The sequence below is a fragment of the Diabrotica virgifera genome, chromosome 3 (genome assembly GCF_917563875.1).
Source record: "Diabrotica virgifera virgifera chromosome 3, PGI_DIABVI_V3a".
Taxonomy (NCBI): Eukaryota; Metazoa; Arthropoda; class Insecta; order Coleoptera; family Chrysomelidae; genus Diabrotica; species Diabrotica virgifera.
This window is the reverse complement of record NC_065445.1, coordinates 209,778,398-209,801,730: the sequence shown is the minus strand read 5'-3', so window position 1 is coordinate 209,801,730 and position 23,333 is coordinate 209,778,398. Positions and strand designations below refer to the sequence as shown.

The 23,333-nt window shown below is 32.5% G+C and overlaps 1 protein-coding gene and 1 long non-coding RNA gene across 3 annotated transcripts in view; both read left to right on the top strand.

Moving 5' to 3' along the window:
* Positions 1–784: 784 nt before the first annotated feature.
* LOC114330050 (heat shock 70 kDa protein-like) overlaps positions 785–23,333 on the top strand; it is a 33,470-nt gene continuing 10,921 nt past the window's right edge. Inside the window, exon 1 of the mRNA XM_028279350.2 lies at positions 785–875. Within this exon, the coding sequence (XP_028135151.2) occupies positions 813–875 (63 nt within the window). The 5' untranslated portion in view covers positions 785–812. The remainder of the gene's footprint in view (positions 876–23,333) is intronic.
* Positions 12,653–15,865, top strand: LOC126882346 (uncharacterized). 2 transcript variants are annotated; one of them, XR_007697284.1, is made up of 3 exons: positions 12,653–13,108; positions 13,666–13,819; positions 15,438–15,865. It is a non-coding gene; the product is annotated as an uncharacterized LOC126882346 (long non-coding RNA). The 2 variants fall into 2 exon arrangements; XR_007697285.1 differs by having other exon boundaries at positions 12,653–13,584.

Here is a 23,333-nt window from a genome sequence, read left to right as displayed (position 1 = left end):
GCTAGTTTCTTCAAGTCAGTATAATATTCATATTCCTTAGGTTATTTCTCATTGGACCAGTTTTTCCTAAATTTGCAAGTTTTAATTGCAGGTTTTTATTTAATTTTTGAAAATTATCTAACTGGTGTTAGAGCTGATTTACTGTATCCGTGGCGCAATTCTTCTTTATCTCCGTCTGTTTCTATCCCGTGTAAAACTTCTGCTCATTATGGAACTTTGCATATTTTTTTAAAGAGGGTACAATTTGTTGTATTAACAATACAGTGTAACCCCGATAAGTCGGTCTCCGATAACCTGGAAGTCCGGCTAACCCGGACCGATTTTCATCAGACAAAACGAACATCTTTTCACTTTGACTGAGTTTTTTACCAAGAATAAACAATACTGTATACAACTGTACGTAATTTAGATGTACTGTGCATATGTACCTATTTCATGTTTTTGCAATTATAATGGAGTTTATCTGTAAGTATACCGTATTTTATCAATTTTTACCATATTCTCCGGCTAACCCGGATTTTCGATAACCCGGATAGGCCGCGGTCCCGATTAATCCGGCTTACCGAGGTTCCACTGTACTTCGTTAAGTGCTTGCGGACCTGCATTTTGTTGAAACATTTTAGCGATAATCAACAATCAAACATTCGTTAGGCTAGATGCCCTTCGATATTTCTAACTAAGCGGCCGGACTATACCCAATTTAAAAGTAATTTGTATTTATCGTACCAGTTTTTGTCACTTATTTATTTTCAACTAAAATTATCAAAATGATAATTAGCAAACAGACACACAATCTTTATGATACGAGGTTTATGAATACTATCACGATAAAATATAGTGCGCAATTTTTGTTTAAAATGGCAGAAGGGTCTAAGGTAATTATGTATTCTTGTTTTATTCATTTTAACTACTTTGTATTTGATATTTTTGTATAAAAATTTCTTTTTACATACATTTAATTTTGTGTCTTAAGTTAATCTCCTAATTAAGATTATGGTAATTAATTATTTATTTATTTTAATTAATATTATTTACCCTTTTGAATACTAGGTAGGTACCTCAACTTTGTCCCATTAATAAAAAATATACCTCAAAAGATAGAAAACATAATACATTGCGAAACAAAAAGAGATGAAACTAGTGGAGGTGGAAATTATCGTTATAAACGTATTAATTAACATTACATTACACAGTTTTCCACCTTTAGACGTATCAGAGGAATATGACAACTGTCAATGTGACAGTAGAATTTTATAAAACACTCCTGTCACGGGCGTCTAAAGGTGGTAAACTATGCAATGTAATGTTAGTTAATACGTTTATAACGATAATTTCCACCTCCACTAGTTTCATCACTTTTTGTTTCGCAATGTATTATGTTTTCCATCTTTTGAGCTATTTTGCCGGTTATTAGCGCGCTCATCACTGTATAATAATTGATCCATTTACACAGTCGGAAAAATGAAAGAATACCCATGAACGATCACATCAATCACTTATTTTGTATTTGTTGTCTTTTTCTATAAATAACAAACATTTGTTATAGAAAATGACAGCAAATACAAAATAAGTGATTGATGTGATCGTTCATGGGTATTCTTTCATTTTTCCGACTATGGGTAAAAAAAAATAAAATTTAGTGTGATGTTTAATTTTAAATAACCCCCTCTGTGGCTCAGTGGTAAGAGCGCCTGCCTTTGGATCGAAAAAATCCGAAAGGTTGTGGGTTCGAATCTCACCAGGGTCAGAAATTTTTCATTTATTATAAATTAATAAATGAATATAATTTCTGTCCTTGTGGGATCGGTACTCACCGGAGGGACCGCAGACGTTCGGATACAATTAGCGTCTCTTTGCAAAGACAATGACGTCGACTTTGCAAAGTAACAAGACACTTACTCAACACACACACTACACATGACGCTAGGTACCTAACTGTTCAATTACCGTACCTACCATGCCAATGGCCATTAGTTGTCGAGGCATTAGCTAAATAAAATTTTTTTTTTAAATAGTTCATTCAAAAGAAACTTTTTGTTTATTCTAAGAGGGACTTTCGGCCCTCGGTAATAATGTAATTTTTCATTCTGCGTTTTTTTCACAATTTTTAAAAAATATTTATTAGTTTTCTCAGGATTCGAAAAAAATTAATGCATTTAAAAAGCAATGGTCCAAAATTCTGCGCCTATGTTATGCGTCTAAACGGAAGTTTAATTCAAATTTTGATTTCGTAATGCATTTTTATCGAAAATATACATAAAAACAAAAAAAATCAGATTATGGTTTACATAACGCAACTTTTCCTATTAAATATTTTTTTCTACGGCCGTGCTAAAACAGCCACTTTCACGCACGAATTTCGTTTCCGAAAGTTGCACTTTCCCGCACGGCGTGCGTGAAAGTAAATTTTCCCGCACGGCGTGCGGGAAAGTAAAATACCTTGTAATATGGCATTATAATATATTATAATACATACAATAAACTAATATTTAGATATTATTTACTAATTTATTTCAAATTTATCTTATTGTGTTCATGTTTTAATGAAATTAGCGCGATTATTTCATTCATAGGAGATTCTGACCAACAGAAATCTACATAAATCTGAATTAAATTGATAATTTTTGATAATTGCCCGTCGTTAAGTATATTACGTCAGATGCCCTTCGTTGCTACGAAAAAATACATTCAGTGACATTAATGACAATTCATGTTTTAAAAATTATAAAAGTGATGACTTTCAATCGTCAAATATTTATAAAAACTTTGTGTTTAATTGTACTAATTTGTACTTACATAAATAAATTACAATAAAATTTTGGTTTTGAACAGTTTTATTCATGAAATATTCGCAACAAATTGCACTCGAACTCTAAAATTAATATAGAATTTTAGAGCTCTTGTGTAATTACTACTGATTATTTCATTCATAGGAGATTCTGACCAATAGAAAGCTACAGAAATCTAAATTAAATCGATAATTTTTAATAATTTCCCGTCGTCAAGTATATTACGTCAGATGCCCTTCGTTGCTACGAAAAAATACATTCAGTGACATTAATGACAATTAATGTTTTAAAAATTATAAAAGTGATGACTTTCAACCGTGAAATATTTATAAAAACTGTGTGTTTAATTGTAGTAATTTGTACTTACATAAATAAATTACAATAAAATTTTGGTTTTGAACAGTTTTATTCATGAAATAATCGCAACAAATTGCACTCGATCTCTAAAATTAATATAGAATTTTTGCCCTCGTGACACTTTGAAATAATTTCACTCGCCTTCGGCTCGTGAAATTAAAACTGTCAAAGTGACACTCGGGAAAAATTCAATAATTTTAGAGCTCTTGTGCAATTACTACTGATTATTTCATTCATAGGAGATTCTGACCAATAGAAAGCTACAGAAATCTAAATTAAATTGATAATTTTTGATAATTTCCCGTCGTCAAGTATATTACGTCAGATGCCCTTCGTTGCTATAAAAAAATACATTCAGTGACATTAATGACAATTAATGTTTTAAAAATTATAAAAGTGATGACTTTCAACCGTAAAATATTTATAACAACTGTGTGTTTAATTGCACTAATTTGTAGTTGCATAAATAAATTACAATAAAATTTTGGTTTTGAACAGTTTTATTCATGAAATAATCGCAACAAATTGCACTCGACTCTAAAATTATTATAGAATTTTTGCCCTCGCGAGGCTTTGACATAATTTCACTCGCCTTCGGCTCGTGAAATTAAAACTGTCAAAGCACTCGGGAAAAATTCAAGAATTTTAGAGCTCTTGTGCAATTACTACTGATAATTCGATGAAGTAAAATTATTTTGACATAATATTTAAAAGTCAAATCAGTAGAAATTTACAATGGTTTTGAATCGTCGTCATGGAAACCAATATCGTCGTCGTGGTAACCCATTATATTGAAAGTTTGGTTTTGACAACCTTGTCAAAGAATTAATTTGTGTATTTTCACTTCTAAATGAAAATTGATATGACCCTATTTTTTGTGGCTTTTCCAAACGTACGGCCCTAAAAAAAATATTGTTCCTAACTCATGCGGAAAGTGTCTTCCCCGCACTAGACTGCTTGCCCGAACTCCGCTATCGCGTCGTTCGGGTCAACGGCAGTCTCGTGCGTGAAAGTATCACTTTCCGCACTAGTTAGGAAAATAACTATATACATAGTTGATATTTTATAAAATGCAAATTATAATTTTTTCTTTGTTTCTCAAGCTTTATTTACGATTATTTAAATAAATTAAGAGTCAAATTTAACTTAGTAAGTCTTATAACAGCTTTTTCCTTTTTAGTAGTTAAAAAAGTAAATTGTGTGCAAAAGTTAGTGATATTTTTCATTTTTAAACAATGATCCGTTTATAAAAATTATACAGCATGGTGCAAATGAAAGGAATAAATTCGTTATTTGGTCAGCAGGCGACAGTGGAAAAATCCTGAAACACGTCGATTTTTATTTTTAAATTATGATTTTTTGACATAAATAATACTAGTGACGTCGTCCATCTGGGGTTGATGACGTGATCGATGATATTTTAAGTGAGAATAAGGGTCATGTACTAGATCACTTAAAACGGTATTCAATTCTCTATTTAGTAACTTGAATCATTCGAGCTGTGGGTGTACAGAAGAATTCTGACAATATCGTGGACAAAACACGTCACAAACAAAGAGGTTCTGAGAAAGATGAATAAGGAAGTGGAAATCTTAAATACTATCAAAACAAGAAAATTGAAATATCTCGGACATATTATACGTGGAGAGAGATACAACTGGCTCCAATTGATTATGCAGGGAAGATTCAAGGAAAAAGAAGCTTAGGGAGACGCAGAATATCGTGGCTGTGCAACCTGAGAGAATGGTACGAATGTACATCCAATGAACTTTTCAGATCAGCCGTATCTAAAATCCGAATAGCTATGATGGTTGCCTACCTTCGTCGCAGAGATGGCGCATAAAGAAGAAGATTTAGTAATACAAACATTAATATAATTAAAAGTCAAAGTCAAAGTTTTCATCCTAATAAAAATATTTTTCTACAACCACTATTCAAAGTGCACTTTTCTGCACGGTTTTATGTTAGCAAACTTGATATTTTCTCACAGTATAAGACATTTGACATTAGTGTGCAGAAAAGTGACGTTTCTGTGCCGCAAAGTTCTTTTCTGCACAGTTGACTACCTCATTCTGAGTAACGTTATATTCTGTTTACATCCGTGGACTACCGCATTCTGAGTAACGTTATATTCTGTTTACATCCGTGGTTAAACTTTAGACAAATATATAACCTATAAGACAATTATTATACTTAACTATAGCATAGAAACTAAATTATGGATGTTAAAACTGTTTTATTTTACAATTCTATTCTTATTAAACATTTTATAATTATCAAATAACCAATAAGGATTTAGCAACCTGTGCAAGAGACGTCGAATGAAGTAGGTTTTGTGTAAATCCGTGACTGCATAAATATAATGTCGATAATGTGTAATAATTGTTTAAATTTAAACAAATTAAGGCAGTGCATTAATTTTTTAACTGATTTCTGTGCAATTTATTTAGGTATAAGGAATTTAAATTGATTAGTAGGTATTAATTAAATACAGTTTAAAATTTATCACATAGGTACCTATTATAATTAATCGTCGTTTGGAAATTGTGATTTTTATTTTTAGGAAAAACTGTGCTTGTAGAAAAAGTATAGTGTGAAACACGTGCAGAAAGATAATTTCTCACTCGTTTGAATTGCGGCACTCGCTTGCGCTCGTACCGCAACTTTTCAAACTCGTGAGAAATTGGTATCTTTCTGCACTTGTTGCACAATATACTATTTTCTACAACCGTGTTAAAAATGCAATTTTTAGCACTCCATAGGAGCGTTAAAAATGCTACTTTAAAACACTAGTGCTTTAAAATTTTTAAGGCACTGCAGTTAAAAGTGAATTGTCAAAAATTGTGAAACGTCAAAATACTTATATTTCATTATTAACATTAATATTAATAGTACAACTTGTGCAATTTGAAAAAGGTGGTTTAAAATGTTTTTTTAATATTTAAATTAAACTGTATTATTGCATTTTTAACACGTTTGTAGAAAAAATAAGTTTATGTAACGGTATAATATTTTCGCTAAGAATTTTTAGACATTCCCCTCGAGTGTAGACAACCAGTTCTACCTTTTACGGGTCATAGGTTTCATGGTTTTAGCAATTAACAAGAATATTGTATTTTATAAATTTATAACGTTTGTAGAAAAAATATTGTATGATATACGTGTTAAAAAGTACATTTTTAAGGCACTCATGTGAATGGCAGAATTGGCTTCGCTCATTCTGCAAACTTTCACATGCGTGCCTTAAAATTGTACTTTTAACACTTATACGCTCTGAGCTTCGCTGGTGTCGCTCCTGGCGGATTACTAATTCAACTTTCACCGGTAATTTTTAAATTTATTATTTAATTGTTATCGCTTAATATTTACAACGCTAAAAAGTAATTAAATTGTAATAGATTTTTTTAAGATTTTGCTAATCATTTTGACGTTCTATTGATGAAATATTAATTTATTACTTCGGATACTTTCACAATTATCGTGTAGATGGCGCTAAGATTAATAAATTAATTTATAATTACATATTACGGAACATTAAAAAAACGTAAATTCAGCATTTAAAACGTAAGTATATTTAAGGTAAAAATATATACCACAGCTTTGACCAACTAATATTTTTTATAATTAATGTTTTTAATTTTAATTTTAAATTAATCACTTTGACATTTATGTCAAATTTCCGGTAAACGTTTACAGACTTGCCACTACTGGCGCTCGCGAATTTATAAATATCCCCTCTACGTACGAGCTCAGAGCGTATATCATAAATAACTATTAAAAATATTTTTAAAATATATTTAATTGAAAACTTATTGGACTATTAAGGTCCAATACCTTAAAGTGGTATTCATTTTTATTTTATTAACATAATTATTTATGAATATATAGCCTGTCTAAATTTTTTTTATTTAATTAAATTAAATTAAATTAAACTTATTGGACTATTAAGGTCCAATACCTTAAAGTGGTATTCATTTTTATTTTATTAACATAATTATTTATGAATATATAGCCTGTCTAAATTTTTTTTATTTAATTAAATTAATTAGAATTACGTAATTTATGAAAAATGAGAAGAATGTACGTAATTTATTTAATTCCAAATCCATTTTACTGTTGTCAGAAAACAGAAATAAATGTTTATTTAATAAATAAACATTGCTTTTCGCTTAAATTTAATGTTCAAACTACCAAGAGGCAGGTGGGTGGCACCTTGAACGTTGAATTTAAGCAAAAACCAATGTTTATTAGTGAAATATATACCTTTTCTGTTTTCTGGTAGGAGTAAAATGTATTTTTAATTAAATAAATTACGTACATTCTTCTTTGTGTGTCAATTAATTTAATTCAAACAATATTTTTTGGACACCCTGTATAAATAAATATGTTAATGTTTATATTTTAAATGAGCTAGCACACAACCCCCATTTTTATTTAAAAAAATAATCGATAACGTCTCGCGGCATGATGGATGACGTCACTTGTATGATATAGGTATGTGTAGAAAAATCATAATTTAAAAATAAAAATCAACCTGTTTAAGGATTTGTCCAGAAAGTCGCCGGCTTACAAAATATCAAATTAATTCCTTTCGTTTGCACCATGCTGTATACTTTTTTGAAAATATGTTTTGTTTTAATCTGAGTTTTGATACAAAATTTGATTCAACCTGTACGGAATTCCATTTTGATTTTATTTTATTTGATCAGAAATAGAAGATGTAATATTTTTAATAAAATGTAAAGTATCCCGTTTTGACCACCTAGTTGAGTAAAGTGGGATAATGTTTAAATATGATACAGAAGACAGTGTAAAACGTAAATTATCAGTAATAATTGCACAAGAGCTCTAGAATTATCGAATTTTTCCCGAGAGACACTTTGACAGTTTTAAATTATGTCAAAGTCTCACGAGGGCAAAAATTCGATAATAATTTTAGAGATCGAGTGCAATTTGTTGCGATTATTTCATGAATAAAACTGTTCAAAAGCAAAATTTTATTGTAATTTATTTACGTAAGTACAAATTAGTACAATTAAATACACAGTTGTTATAAATATTAGTCATCACTTTTATAATTTTTAAAACATTAAGTGTCATTAATGTCACCGAATGTATTTTTGAAGTTATACTTCTTTAGGCGCGATTGAGATTGAGGGTGAATTTATATTGATCTGCGCGCATGCGCACACCTACAGTTTGGTATTAGTCTTTATACGGGCTCTGATTGGGTGTTGAAATGATCTGTCAATAATTGTTCAATATGGAGGTTATCGGTAAACAAAAATGTTGTATAATATATTAGTTTTTATTGTTGTGAGGACAGAAAGAAAATCAAATTTATAATTATAGTGACTTTTTAAATAGTTTTGAAAAGCCACAGGTACGTAATTCTAAATGTTTCAGTTGTATTCCAATAATAAATTATCTTCATACCTATTTGGAAAATGTAATAAAAATAATGTACTTACCTAGTACTTGCTATGCTATACCCCTAGTAGGCAATGCTTTAATTTACATAATCTGATTACGAACAAACTTTTTACAAATTTTCATCTAATGTATCGTTTTCTTACTCTATATATTGTTGTATTTTAATTCGACAAAAATCAAACTAATAAAAATTCATATAAACAAAATGTCAAAAATTTGTTTGGTTTGTGTATATTCCCACATGACGTATATGCGAAGGTGGTGCAGTTTGAAATCGCTCCGACTCTCGTACGGCGGGATACACTGGAAGTAGGTTCAAGCCCAATGCTAGTTATATCATTTGTTTATTTTTTTTTTATAGATTTTATGATTGTAAGTATCTTATTATATAATTTTTTTCAGAAAATACGTATTTAATTAAAATTTTTGGCAACAATTATTGTTCAGAAATCATTTGTGGCATTTTTCAATGTGTTTGTGTGTTTTATTCTTTTATTTTTTTAATTTTTGGTATTGTTTTAATAAAAAATTTTGGAAAGTAGTAGAGAAACTGTTTAAAGTATATTGATTTCGTTGAAATCATATAATAGAAGTATAACTTCTTACGTGCATACAAAGTACACACATTCTTTTTTTCGTAGCAACGAAGGGCATCTGACGTAATATAATTGATGACGGGATATTATCAAAAATTATCAGTTTAATTTTTATTTCTGTAGCTTCCTATTGGTCCGAATCTCCTATGAATGAAATAATCTTTATTTATTTTAAAAACAACAAATTATGCGTCTTTTAATAATATTAAAAGAAATAAACATTTTAATTCGAATTCTAGAATTGCGATTCATAGATGTCGCTAGTTGCATCTTTTGTAATTTTAATAATTACACCGAAAGGATGAAAATATTTCCAGTACACTTTACACAGGTGCTCTGATAAGTTTAAGTTAAAATCGAAATACATATACGCACATAGTAAAGGCCCTGTTCTGTAATCAAATCAAATCATCTTTAGTTAAGAATAATAGGTATTATTTTGAACATTTAGTGGAAGAAACATCTAGTAAGGGTAACCAGAAGAAGTGATAGGATAATGACTGCCTGAGTATAGGTAATACTAACGTGAACATGATTATGTGCCTACGCCCCAGAGGTGGGCTGTAAAGAAGAGGAAATGGAAGAATTTTGGAGTGTCATTGATTGTGAGATGTTTGAGATTAGACAGAACAGAAGGTTATAAAGAAAAAAGAGGCTAGAAAAAGGTACGACAGGTCTAAAACAGCGAAAAATGGGGAGGTATACAAGGTAGCAATGAGAGGGCACCAAAACGCGCTGTAAAGATCGTTAGCTCAGCTTTATGCAGAGATGGAAACATTCGAGGGAAGGAAAAGGTAAAAGCAAGGTACAAGTCCTTAAAGCACTTGACTCACATACGGCATATTAATAGTGCGGATAGAAGAGTGTTAGGAACCGATGTTGAAATAAAAGAACGACAATATGAGTATTTTACAAAAGTTTCTAAATGAAAAACACGAGAGGGGAAATAGATGATGTAGGATCCCTAATGAGAATGTAATACCGGTGATGGCGAGCGATGAGGTTGTCGAGGCATTAAATAGGATAAATAATACCTGTGGAAGTTCGGAAGGCTCTAGGAAAGGAAGATTCATTGTATAAATCTAAAAGGGACATTCAGAACAGTAGGTAAATAGCACCGATTCTGGGCCACTTCCTGGTCCAGAATAGGGATGGCGGTTTTTGACAAAACACCGGTTTTCGGTTATACCGGTTTTTTTGCTTACGGTTTAACCTGGCGGTTATAACCGGCCAAAAAAAACCGGTTTTTCCAAAAACCGGTTTTCGGTTTTTTAACCCAATAGTTTACAAAATTACATTTACAATACACTTTAGTTTGCGATACTCCATTCGACTCAATATTAATATGATCAAAATTAGTACTATCGAAAGAACATGTATTACTTTTAACACGTTTGTATATTTGTAGAATAGGTACATTTTAACTCATTTAATGCTTCCTGTATGAGTGTATCATTTTGAAAACGTAGCGAAATTCTTGGAGATTCGTATTCGTAATCAGTAATTCGATATTCATAGTCAAAGCATTATTTTTGGTAATCAGAAAAAGTCATTCACCCACTTTCAATGTCAAGAGTTAAGTGTGAAAAATAGATGATGTTTGCGTTTAATTCAACCAGATCACTTCTTATGTAAATATTATGATTACAAATACCTTTTCAAGGAAATATTATAATAAAACTTAATAATTGTTTCTGGCTGATGTGAGATTGCACTTTCAGTTTGCTTCTGTATTTTATAAAATGAAATAAAATTTGAATTATGGTTTTGTTTGGAATAATTACTTGAAAAAAATAATTATGATTGGGATCCGAAATATAACCTAACCTAATCCTAATCACCGTAAAAACCTAATAACCGGTTTTTACTTTAAAAAGAAAAAACCGGTTATAACCGGGACAAAAAACAACCGGTAAAACCGGTTATTGCGAAGTAAAAAAACCGGTTTTAGGTTTAAACCGGTAGGTTTTTCCCATCCCTAGTCCAGAATCGGTACGTGGCCCAGAATCGGTACGTGGTCCAGAATCGGTATGCCGACTCCCGCGTACGATGAGCCAGAATCGGTATGCCGGTTCTGTGCCCCATCGTGGTGACGTCAAGCACGTAGTGCCTAAATGGCTCAACATATCGTGACGTACGAGGGCTCGTTGAAAAGCGGAGGAGTGGACGAATACGTAGACACAGAAAAAATATGGCGGCGCATTGCCAAAAGGACATCAAGCTTGTAGTGTAGAAACGGTTCGACGTATCGTGACGTACGACAGTCCGTTGGAAAGAGGAGGAGTCGACGAATACGTAGACACAGAAAAATACATGGCGGCGCATGTGAAAAGGGAATTACGCCATATCTTTGCGTCTATTGGCTCGATCGGGGCGTAAGAGGACTTGTTGGGACGGGGAGGGGGTAACGAGTACGATGAGACGAAAAACAAAGATGGTGGCAGTGCCAAAATGCCGTTTAGGCACTACGTGCTTGACGTCACCACGATGGGGCACAGAACTGGCATACCGATTCTGGCTTATAGACTAAGAGCCGCTATAGGTGAAATTTCTTAATCATTTTAGGCACGATGGGACCCTATAACTTAAATAGTAGAACCTAAAAGAAAACGTTTGAACACTGTGCCGTCACTTTTCAGTGGCACATGCGTTGACAGTGGCGCATCAAACTTTCCACTTATGGACGGGATAAATAAATTAAGAGTTACCCTCCCTTACTAACAGAATTAAATTTTTTTTATTTTTTTAAGTTCTATGTGATTAACACATAGGATTCAGCGTAATTTTAACCCACCACCCCCTTCCCCCTGCCCCCCTCATCAAAAACTTCATTTTTCGTTTTTATTTTTTGTGTTGGGATGCAATCAATTTTAAAATTTCAAAAATTCACACGCATAGCCGAGGCTTTTATAAAACATGCCTATTTTTTGTAGACCCATAATTAGAGTGTACATAACCTCAAAAAATTAAAAGAAATTTTTTTTTCAAACAAGCGTATAACTTTTTTTGAGGAATAGCTGCAGGTCTAATTTTCTCTTAGTCTTGTGTGTTTTATCAAACACTATATTTTTAATTGTTTTCAGATTTTTCCGTTGGGCTCCCCACCTTTACAAATCCGAAAAACTGTTTTTTGGGGGGTTATGGGGGATTTTCCCTATTTTATAGACTTCATAATATATCAAATCAATTTTGTTTTTATAGGTTATATGTAACTTGAAGTAACTGAGTCCTTTAGAATATTTGAAAATCAGAAAAACACGTTCAAACCCCCTAAAACGCCCTTAAAAAACAGTTTTTTGGATTTTTGAAGGTGACCAACGTTACAGAAAAATCTGAAAAAAATTAGGAATATAGTGTTTGATAAAATACACGAGACTAGGAAAAAATTAGATCTGCAGCTAACCCCAAAAAAAAGTTATATATTTTTTTCCAAAAAATTTTTTTTAAGTTTTTTTGAGGTTATGTACACTCAACCTACAGCCCTAACAACACACAACATTCCAGGAATGTACTACCAAAGTTCTATCAATATTTGAATGTCCTGGACATTTAGGGAACATTCGGTGAACATCTGATTAAATTATTCGTGGAATGTTACCATAAGACATTCTGTGAACATACTACCAATGTTCCTGTTCATTTTCAAATTCACGGCGCATGTATTTGTGCATGGTGCTTAGAGAGGGCATCACGTGACTAAAAACGACCAATGACCTCACTTCAGACTTCGGTTCGGCCATCTTGACATGCATCTTGCCTTGGCCACCTTGCCGTGCGTGATCGTTGTTTGTTTTTATTTGTGCTTTTTAAGAATATTTTTTAATTCGGATACTTTTATAATAACTTTAATAGTATTATTAATATAGTGCATAAAATCAGTTGGAGTAGCAGAAGCAATGTAGATAAAAAATCTGCAGGAATAATGTTTCAAAGGTTAGTATATTATGCAAATATGTAAACAAAGGCATGCCCCTATTTCAGAAAATATCCATTTATTATTTTAATAATTGCGAATAAGCCACAAACTTGCTTATTCCTAATTAAAATAGTAAATAGAGATAATAACAAACGGATTATTTGTAAAATTAAATTTTTTTTTGCGTTTTTGCTAATGTATGCGTTTATAAACAGGATGGTAGACCACACACTATAATAGTACCAACTAATGAATACACAGTATGAATAGTACAGTCGGTTCGCTAAACTTAGTCTCAGACACAACTGGCTAGTGATTTTAGTAAATAATTTTGACAATTTGGTAAAATTGGCAAAAAAATAACTAAATAGTTAGTAATTTTGGCAAAAATGGCCAAAAACAAAAAAATTACCTACTAAAATCACTAGCCAGTTGTGGCTAGGGAAACGACTATACTAATAAACAATTTCTAAGCTGCTTTTTATAATATTTTGTGAGTTCATTAATCATATTTTTTATTTAAAACTAAAATTTGTTAATAATGCTCAGTAATGCATATATTTTGTATTTTTAGCTTTCCAGAAGATCCTGCGAAGAAGGCATGAAGTATTGATCAGATTTGTTAATAGAGCAGTATGTTCAAAACATTTTTTAGAAAAAGATATTGACAGAACTTCACTTTCAACCGTTTGAGAGACTGTGCTGTTCCAATAGCTTATATCACACAGGTAATATGCTTAACCCAATTAATAATACAATTACAATATACAGTTGGAAAAATTAAAGAATAGGGCTTTTCATTTACAGTCATTTGTTTCGAGCTACTGTCATATGTCGTATAATCCGTGTTGTATTAATATTATACACAGATTATATAACATATGACAGAAGCTCGAAACAAATGACAATCGATGAAAAGCAATATAGGGCTTTGTTCATTGTCATTTGTTTCGAGCTTCTGTCATGTGTCACATATATTAATATATCTACGTCATACATCTTTGGTTTGTATCATTGATTATATCAATAACGTATGATGTAGATATATTAATATTATGTGACACATGACAGAAGCTCGAAACAAATGACTGAATGAAAAACCCTATAACCATGAACGATCACATCAATCACTTATTTTGTATAGGGCTTTTCATTCACAGTCATTTGTTTCGAGCTTCTGTCATGTGTCACACAATATTACTATATCTACGTCATAAGTTATTGGCATATACCAATGATACAAACCAAAGACGTATGACGTAGATATATTAATATTATGTGACACATGACAGAAGCTCGAAACAAATGACAGTTGATGAAAAGCCCTATTTGCTGTCTTTTTCTATAAATCACAAACGTTTGTTACCTATAGAAAAAGATCATCATCATCATTGGCTCGACAGCCCTTTCTGGGTCTTGGCCTGTTCCAGGATTCTTCTCCACTCTGATCTGTTTCATGCTTTTTTTCTCCAGTTTTTTATTTTTAATGTTTTTATATCATTTTCTATTTGTTCTAAAATAGAAAAAGATAGCAAATACAACATAAGTGATTGATGTGATCGTTCATGGGTATAGGGCTTTTCATTCACAGTCATTTGTTTCGAGCTTTTGTCATGTGTCACATAATATTAATATATCTACGACATACGTTATTGGTATATACAATAATAGATACAAACCAAAGACATATGACATAGATATATTAATATTATGTGACACATGACAGAAGCTCGAAACAAATGACAATTGATGAAAAGCCCTATTCTTTCATTTTTCCAACTGTAGATACCGTTGTTCTTCATTATCTACATCAGAGATCTAAGTTGACATTGTTGCCCAATTACAAAAAATTTTTGAATTCATTTTAAGTCCAATATATCACATAATTATTGCGAAGTAGATTATACAAGAAAACAGATTAATGTTGAATGCAAATAAATAAAAACATCAGAAATAGAAAACAAGAATTAAGTTATAATCTTAAGTTAAAGTAAATAATAAAAACAATAAATATAATAAAACAAAATACTTATTAGTTTGTGAAAAAGCTATTTCTTTGTGGCATTTTTGTAATTATTGTAACTATTTTAATGGGGAAATAAGCCAGAATTTACTTGAAAAAATAACTTTATTATGGTTTCTACTTCCACATCGGACGTCGTTGTCAAAATACAAAATGTTTTATTATTTTCTTTATTAAATATTATTTATTATTTATTTAAATATTATTTAATTTATTATTTATTTTATTATTATTATTATATGCATATTATTACCTGTAAATATTTCTTCTGATTGTTAATTGTAAAGGATAGAAAAATTACCATTTATTTTATTTTCTTTTAGAATCAGCTGAGAGAAGTGGTCTACAAAAAACCAGGAAGGAAATGGAATATGTGGCTATGAAAGGCAAAAGAAAGGTTTACAAAGCAAATGTGACACATTTTTTTATAGGAATATCAGTAAATTACATTAAAAAAATGTATGAAAAGATTTTTTGCAATAAAAATGTTTATATTTATCAAGCATGCATTATTTGGTATGGCCACATATCGTCAGTGATGTGACAATACCTCCTATCTGTTTTTTCATGAGATTTGTAAGATAGACTAAAAACTTGTTTGGGCCACCTCCTGTTTTCATATATTTTTTGACTTGTTTTGCAGTAAATTTAACTATCTATTTACTACAAAACAAGCCAGAACTTACGTATGCAAACAGGAGGTGACCTTAAAAAATGTTTTTCGTCTCCTGCAAACCTCATGAAAAAAGATATAGGAAGTATTGTCACAGCACTGACGATATATTTCAGAGAATGTCTAAAAAATATACTGTGAATGTTCAAAGAACGTTCGTAGACATTCATGGAATGTTCCAACAAGACATTTAGTCTAAAAAATATACTGTGAATGTCCAAAGAACATTCATGGAATGTTCCAACATTCATGGAATGTCCCAACAAGACATTCAGTCTAAAAAATATACTGTGAATGTCCAAAGAACATTCATGGAATGTTCCAACAAGACATTCAGTCTAAAACATATACTGTGAATGTCCAAAGAACATTCGTAGACATTCATGGAATGTTCCAACAGAACATTCTAAGAATATTTAAAATGCTGACACAGCACATTCCAGGGACTTTCCAGGGACATTCGTGTGCATTTGGGGACATTCCAGGAATGTTTGGAATGTCCTGTGAGTACATTCTAGGAACATTCATGGAATGTTTTGTGTTATTAGGGAGGTCTATAAAAATAGACTTGTTTTATAAAAGCCTTAACTATGCGTGTAAATTTTTTGAAATTTTAAAATTGATTGCATCCCACAAAAAAAATAAAATCTAAAAATAAAATTTTTGATGGTGGGGGTAGGGAGAAGGGGGTGGTGGGTTAAAATTACGACGAATCCTATGTCTTAATCACATAGAACCTAAAAAAATGAAAAAAATTAAATTCTTTTAATGAGGGAGGGTATTTTTTAATTTATGTATCCCGTCCATAAGTGGAAAGTTTGATGCGCCACTGTCGACGCATGTGCCACTGAAAAGTGACGGCACAGTGTTCAAACGTTTTCTTTTAGGTTCTACTATTTAAGTTATAGGGTCCCGTCGCGTCGTGCCTAAAATGATTAAAGAAATTTCACCTATAGCGGCTCTTGGATAATAGATATCGTGCACGCGGGTCGTCATACCGATTCTGGGCCACATGTCGATTTTAGACCACGTGCTGATTCTGGAACAAGAAAGTGTCCGGGAATCGGCTTACCCATTCTGGGCCACGTGCCGATTCTGGGACATGAAGTGTCCTGGAGTCGGCATACCTGGGCCACAGGAAGTGGCCCAGAATCGGTGTTATTTACCTACTCAGAACTATAACAACTGTAGAAGAATAAAATAGTTGTCGCACACAATGAAAATTTGGGAGAGAGCTGTAGAGCGAAGGTAAGGAGAGAGACATTGATAGGAGAGCAGTTTCAGTTTATGCCAGGAAGAAATACAACATATGCCTTGTTTGCAATAAGACAGTTGATAGAGAAATACGACGAGAAAAAAAATAGATCTATAGTCGGTATTTATAGATCTTGAGAAGGCGTACGACAGAGTTCGTAGACAAGAGGTATGTAATTATTTATTAACATATGCATGAGAGAAGGAAAAAGAACTGGGGAAAGTGAAGAATGAGAAGGTAAGGCTCGTGAAGGAAATATAATATGAGGGAGAGTATAGGAAAGTAAGGACTTGTGTCAGATTGACCGACAGTTTTCCAATGACGGTTGGTTTGCATCAAATCTCTTCACTAGGGAGTCCCGACCTTTAAGCTTGTTATGTATTGACAGAGACGGTAAAGAAGGAGGCTCCTTGGCCAAGACTCTTTACTGATGATATCGTGTTAGTAGAGGAGAGCATGAAAATGTTGGGGGAACAGTTGGAGCAGGTCGAAAACGGAGTACAGTGGAACCTCGATAACTCAGATTAATCGGAACCGTGGCCGATCCGGGTTATCGAAAATCCGGGTTAGCCGGAGAATATGATAAAAATTAATAAAATACGGTATACTTACAGATAAACTCCATTATAATTGCAAAAACATGAAATTTATATTCAAAGTACACATCTAGATTACGTTTAATTGTATAGAGTATAGAGTATTGTTCATTTCTTGGTAAAAAACTCATGCGTAGACAAAAAACACGCAAACACAAACCTATCTGAAGCTCGATTACAGAAGGGGAGCGAATTATACGACTGTACTATATACAATACGGTCACAATCGGAACAATGTTATGTTATTTAAGAACAGTGAAGACTAAGGCCATTGTTTAAAAAATAATTTTTTAAATAGTCTTTTAGTCTTTTTTTGAACAATGCTAAGACAGTTTGAAATAAATAAAGAAATACAGGTGCCTGTTGTTTCCGATAATCCGAGCCAATGAACATCGCTCTGCCGCCGTGTGCCATGAGTCATTTTTACTATCGTATACTTCAAATTACACAAATACGTATTATCTCTCAATACATACAATATTATATTACATACATTTTTATTGTTGAAATGTTTGTCTAATGAAAATCGGTCCGGGTTAGCCGGAATCCGGGTTATCGGGGGTCGACTTATCGGGGTTACACTGTATACGTTGTTAGGAGAAACTGGAGTTGTTGGGGACATAACGTTGCTTGAAGATAAATTAGGACGGGTAGGAGAATTAGGAGAGTAGGATACACAGGATTCAGTCGCGTTGCTTTAATTAGAAGCGAATGAGTTGGGTACTCTGTGATCGGAAAATCAGGGAACAGGTCAAAAAATAATACATAAAAAGTATGGTGAAACCTGCGTTGGTGTACGTAGGTGAAATGTGGCCTATAAAGAAGATGGAAAAAGCTGAAATGAAAATGTTTCAATGCAGGTTGGGTAAGAGTAGAAGGGCTGGATCAGGAATGACTTGATTAGGGAAAGCTATAAGTGAGCTATATAGTCTCAAAAATATTCAAGAACAAAGACTGCAATTATTTGCTCATATCAGACGTAGAAATGAAATGGTAGGGGAGCAAAGTACGCTAAATTTGCAGTCACTCGAGCGTTATGGGGACCTATTGGGTTGTGATTATTAGGTAATAAAAACCAAAAAAAGTTAAGTAAAATTTTCCATTTTATTGGGGACTTTCTACTTTTTAATTAAGTATTCCATTTCCAACAATCGTTTTTTTCCGATTATAGCGCCATCTATCCATAATTCGAAAAAATGTCTCAAATAAAAGTTGCTTATTTTTACGTAAAGAATCCAAATCCCCCACCCCACCTCCGTGGGATGTCATGTTTGATACCATTCGATAGATTTTTCAAAAACATTTTGAAAGTGTATTTTGCAGTTTTTCGATCTGATGTTCATTTTGCGAAATATCGCGGGGTTTGTATTTAAAATTTAAAATTTACCCCCCACCCCTCTCTATGGGGGTCATGTTTAGTACCATTCGATAGATTTTTGAAAAATATTAAAGACATATTTTTTAGTTTTTCGCGAAATATTCGCTTTTTTTGTGAAACTTTTTGACTCACCCATTTCCTTACGCCACGCTCAAGTCGTCAGATTTTTGAAATATACACTTTTTTGCATGTACCGGGTGTCCCAATAAAAATGGCTCTCAGCCATATGCCAGGAACCGTTTATAGTACAACTTTGAGAAAAAAATATTTATAACAAAAGTTGCCTCGGGAAAAGCCTGGAAATTATTTTCATAATTGTCGGTTCACCGCTAGAGGGCGTAATTGAACATCAAAAATTAAAAAATCAAAATTTTACAAAATTTGCCTAACGAAAGGGCACTGGAAATCTGATCATCGTATTCTTCATAAAATTCTGCGCATATTTGATTTCACAAGTTTAAGTCTACCTTTGCAAATAAGAGGTGGTGATGAGTGGGAACCTTGTTATGAAAAAATGGCTGTAAGTCCGGTTCTGCTAAATTGAATTTTGGAAACTTGGTCTTGTTGAAAACAGCTCTTTTTCTTCAATGTAAGAGTTATAATTTCGAAACAGCCTATTAAGTAATATGCCAGCTAGGAGGCGGTATTTAATTATTTTCAGAAATCTAGTTTTCTTTGGAAAATATTAAATACAAGTATGCATTTTTAGTCCTGTATTACAAAATTAGATCAAATTAGCAACAGAATAACGAAAACCGCATGTCTATACCTTTTTTCTATCTCGAGATATCGTAACAAACGTGTACATTTTAAACATAACTGTTACTGTCACCGGTAAACGAAGTTAAGGAAAGGTAATGTGCTGTGGAAAAAACAAAGAAACATGTTTTAGATGTCAACGTGTATTAATTAAAACAACAATAGGACAAACAAGACTATAAAATATAACAAAGAAATAAAAACAACTACTTAGTGACGACTTAAATGTTCAAATTATGGCCCATAATTTTCCGTGCAAGTATTTACTCTTTAAGAGTATATTGAACAGCAGTATCAATTTCTGCTCGCTCAATGCTTTGCATGGCGTTTCCTACTCTCTGGATCATGTCTTCTCGAGTAGTGGTCCTAGCGGCAAAAACAAGTGTCTTTAATCCGCCCCCATAAATAAAAGTCTAAAACAGTTAAATCTGGTGATCTTGCTAGCCAAAAATAGGCTTCCACGTCCTATCCATCTATCAGCGAATGACTCATCTAAAAAATTTCTTACCACTCTGGAAAAATGCGCGGGACAACCATCGTGCTGAAACAACATGGACCTACGAACTGCTAGCGGTACATCTTCCAAAAGAAGAGGCAATTCATTCCTTAAAAAAATTAGATAGCGTTCACCAATAATAGCATTATCGAAAAGAAAGGGTCCAATTATCTGACTATCACCAGATTTAACTTTTTGGTGTGGGGACGGTTTGGTATTTCACTTTTATTTAGGTATGGGGACGGATTCAAGACCTTGTTTTTGCAGCTAGGCCTACTCGAGATAAAATGATCCAGAGAATACGAAATCTTATTCAAAGCATTTCGAGAGCAGATATTAACACTGGGGTTCAATCTACTCTTGAAAGAGTAAATGCTTGAATAAAAAATGATGGGCAATAATTTGAATATTTAAGTCGTCACTAAGTAGTTGTTTTATTTCTTTGTTATATTTTATAGTGTTGTTTGTCTTATTGTTGTTTTAATTAATTATATACGTTGAGATCTGGAAAATGTTTCTTTGCCTTTTCCACAGTACACCACCTTTCCTTAACTTCGTTTACCGGTGACAGTAACGGTTAGGTTTAAAATTTACACGTTTCTTAAGATATCTCGAGACAGAAAAAAGGTATCGACATGCGGTTTTCGCTATTCTGTTGCTAATTTGATCCAATTTTGTGATATAGTATTAAAGATGCATACTTGTATTTAATACTTTCCAAAGAAAACTAGATTTCTGAAAATAATTAAATAACGCCTCCTAGCTGGCATATTACTTAATAGGCTCTTTCGACATTATAACTCTTACATTGAAGAAAAAGAGCTGTTTTCAACAAGACTAAGTTTGCAAAATTGGATCTAGCAGAACCGGACTTACAGCCATTTTTTCATAACAAGGTTCCCACTCACCCCCACCTCTTATTTGCAAAGGTAGACTTAAACTTGTGAAATCAAATATGCGCAGAATTTTATGAAAAATACGATGATCGGATTTCCAGTGCCCTTTCATTGGGCCAATTTTGTAAAATTTTGATTTTTTAATTTTTGATATTCAATTACGCCCTCTAGCGGTGAACCTACAAGTATGAAAATAATTTCCAGGCTTTTCCCGATGCAACTTTTGTTATAAATATTTTTTTGTCATAGCTGTACTATAAACGCTTTCTGAGATATGGCCGAGAGCCTTTCTTATTGGGACACCCGGTACTTAACTTACCTGATCTTAATCTGACAATTTCGAGTATTTTTAAAGATAGATTTTTTTTTCGGGCCCATCTTAACGAACTTCCCTGTGTTAAGAGCCAATATATGGTAGATGTACATCTACAGGGTACCAGGTTTCTCCCCATATGATAATATGACGCGCTCGAGTAACTGTAAAAATCCCAGTTTGGGCTCCGTTAACAAAAACTATGTGGGATGAAGGATAGAGCTGTTATAGACTAGGAGCCGGTATAGGTGAAATTTGCTAATCATTTTAGGCACTATAAGACCCTATAACTTAAATAGTAGAACCTAAAATAAAACGTATGAATACTGTGCCGTCACTTTTTAGTGGCACATGCGTTGACAGTGGCGCATCAAACTTTCCACTTATGGACGGGATAAATAAATTAAAAAGTACCCTCAGTTGCTCCCAGAATTTATTATTTTTAATTTTTTGAGTTCTATGTGATTTAACAATTAAGCTCAGCGTAATATTATCTCGCCACCCCTTCCCTCTTCTCCCACCATCAAAAAATTCATTTTTCGTTTTTATCTTTTTTAGGTGGGATGCAATCAATTTTAAAATTTCACAAAATTCATGGACATAGTTGAGGAATTTTCAAATCATGGCTATTTTTTACGAAACTTACGGAAAAATCTGAAAAAAATTTAAAACGTAGTGTTTGATAAAACACACAAAATATAAAAAAAGCCACCAGCAAACTCAAAAAAAATATTTTAAAATTTTTTTGAAGTTATATACTCAACCTACTGATCTATAAAAAATGGACATGATTTGGAAAATCCTCAACTATGTCTATGAATTTTTTAAAATTTTAAAAGTAATTGCATCCCACCTAAAAAAATAAAAACAAAAAATAAATTTTTTGATGGTGCGAGAAGGGGAAAGGGGGTGGCGGGATACAATTACGCTGAGTCTAATTGTTTAATCACATAGAACTTAAAAAAATCAAAAAAATTTAATTCTGGGATTCTTATTTATCGCTTCCATAAGTGAAAAGTTTGATTAGTCACTGTCGACGCATGTGCCACTAAAAAGTGACGGCACAGTGTTCAAACGTTTTCTTTTAGGTTCTACTATTTAAGTTATAGGGTCTTATTGTGCCTAAAATGATTAGCAAATTTCACCTATAGCGGCTCTTAGTCTATTAGAAATTGATTGAAGGAGAGGTAGTGGAATACCGAGAAGATGGAAGGACTATGGAATAAAGGACTTAATTAGTGGCGAAGAAAAGTAAGGGACAGCGACCCCGAACAGGGAAAATCTGAGGAGGAAAATGAAAAACTTAAATAAAACTTAAAGAGCGAGATAATTTTATATTTACTATTATACACTGAATAATTTCACACTGGGTGGAATGCATAAAACGTAGTACCTGCTAATGTTTCAAGTACGTACTACATTTTTGAAGATTTTACTACACTTACAAAGCATTTACTTTCCTCCATAGCATCTGTTACTATTTACCAGATACATAGAAGGATATACTACGCTTTTGAAGTATTTGTTAGTTTAGTAGTATTTGCTTCAGTTCAAGTGAAGTTGGTGGATGGACGACTTCGGGGTAGGTATTTTTTTGTTACAATATGGAAGCATTTATGAATGTGTGTCGTAGAAAAATCTACAAACTAGAAAGAAGATTCTTAATTTTTGGGGTCATTCTTTTATCAAATAAAATTTAATAATTATCAAGAAGATTAACAAATAACAATTGTTCATTTTTATCCTCGCGTAATTCTTTTGTCGCTTTGGAATCTGAGTCACTCATTTTTACTCATATACAATTTTAATAATTTGGTACGTAAAAGTATGAACTCACAAATTACAAGCAGAT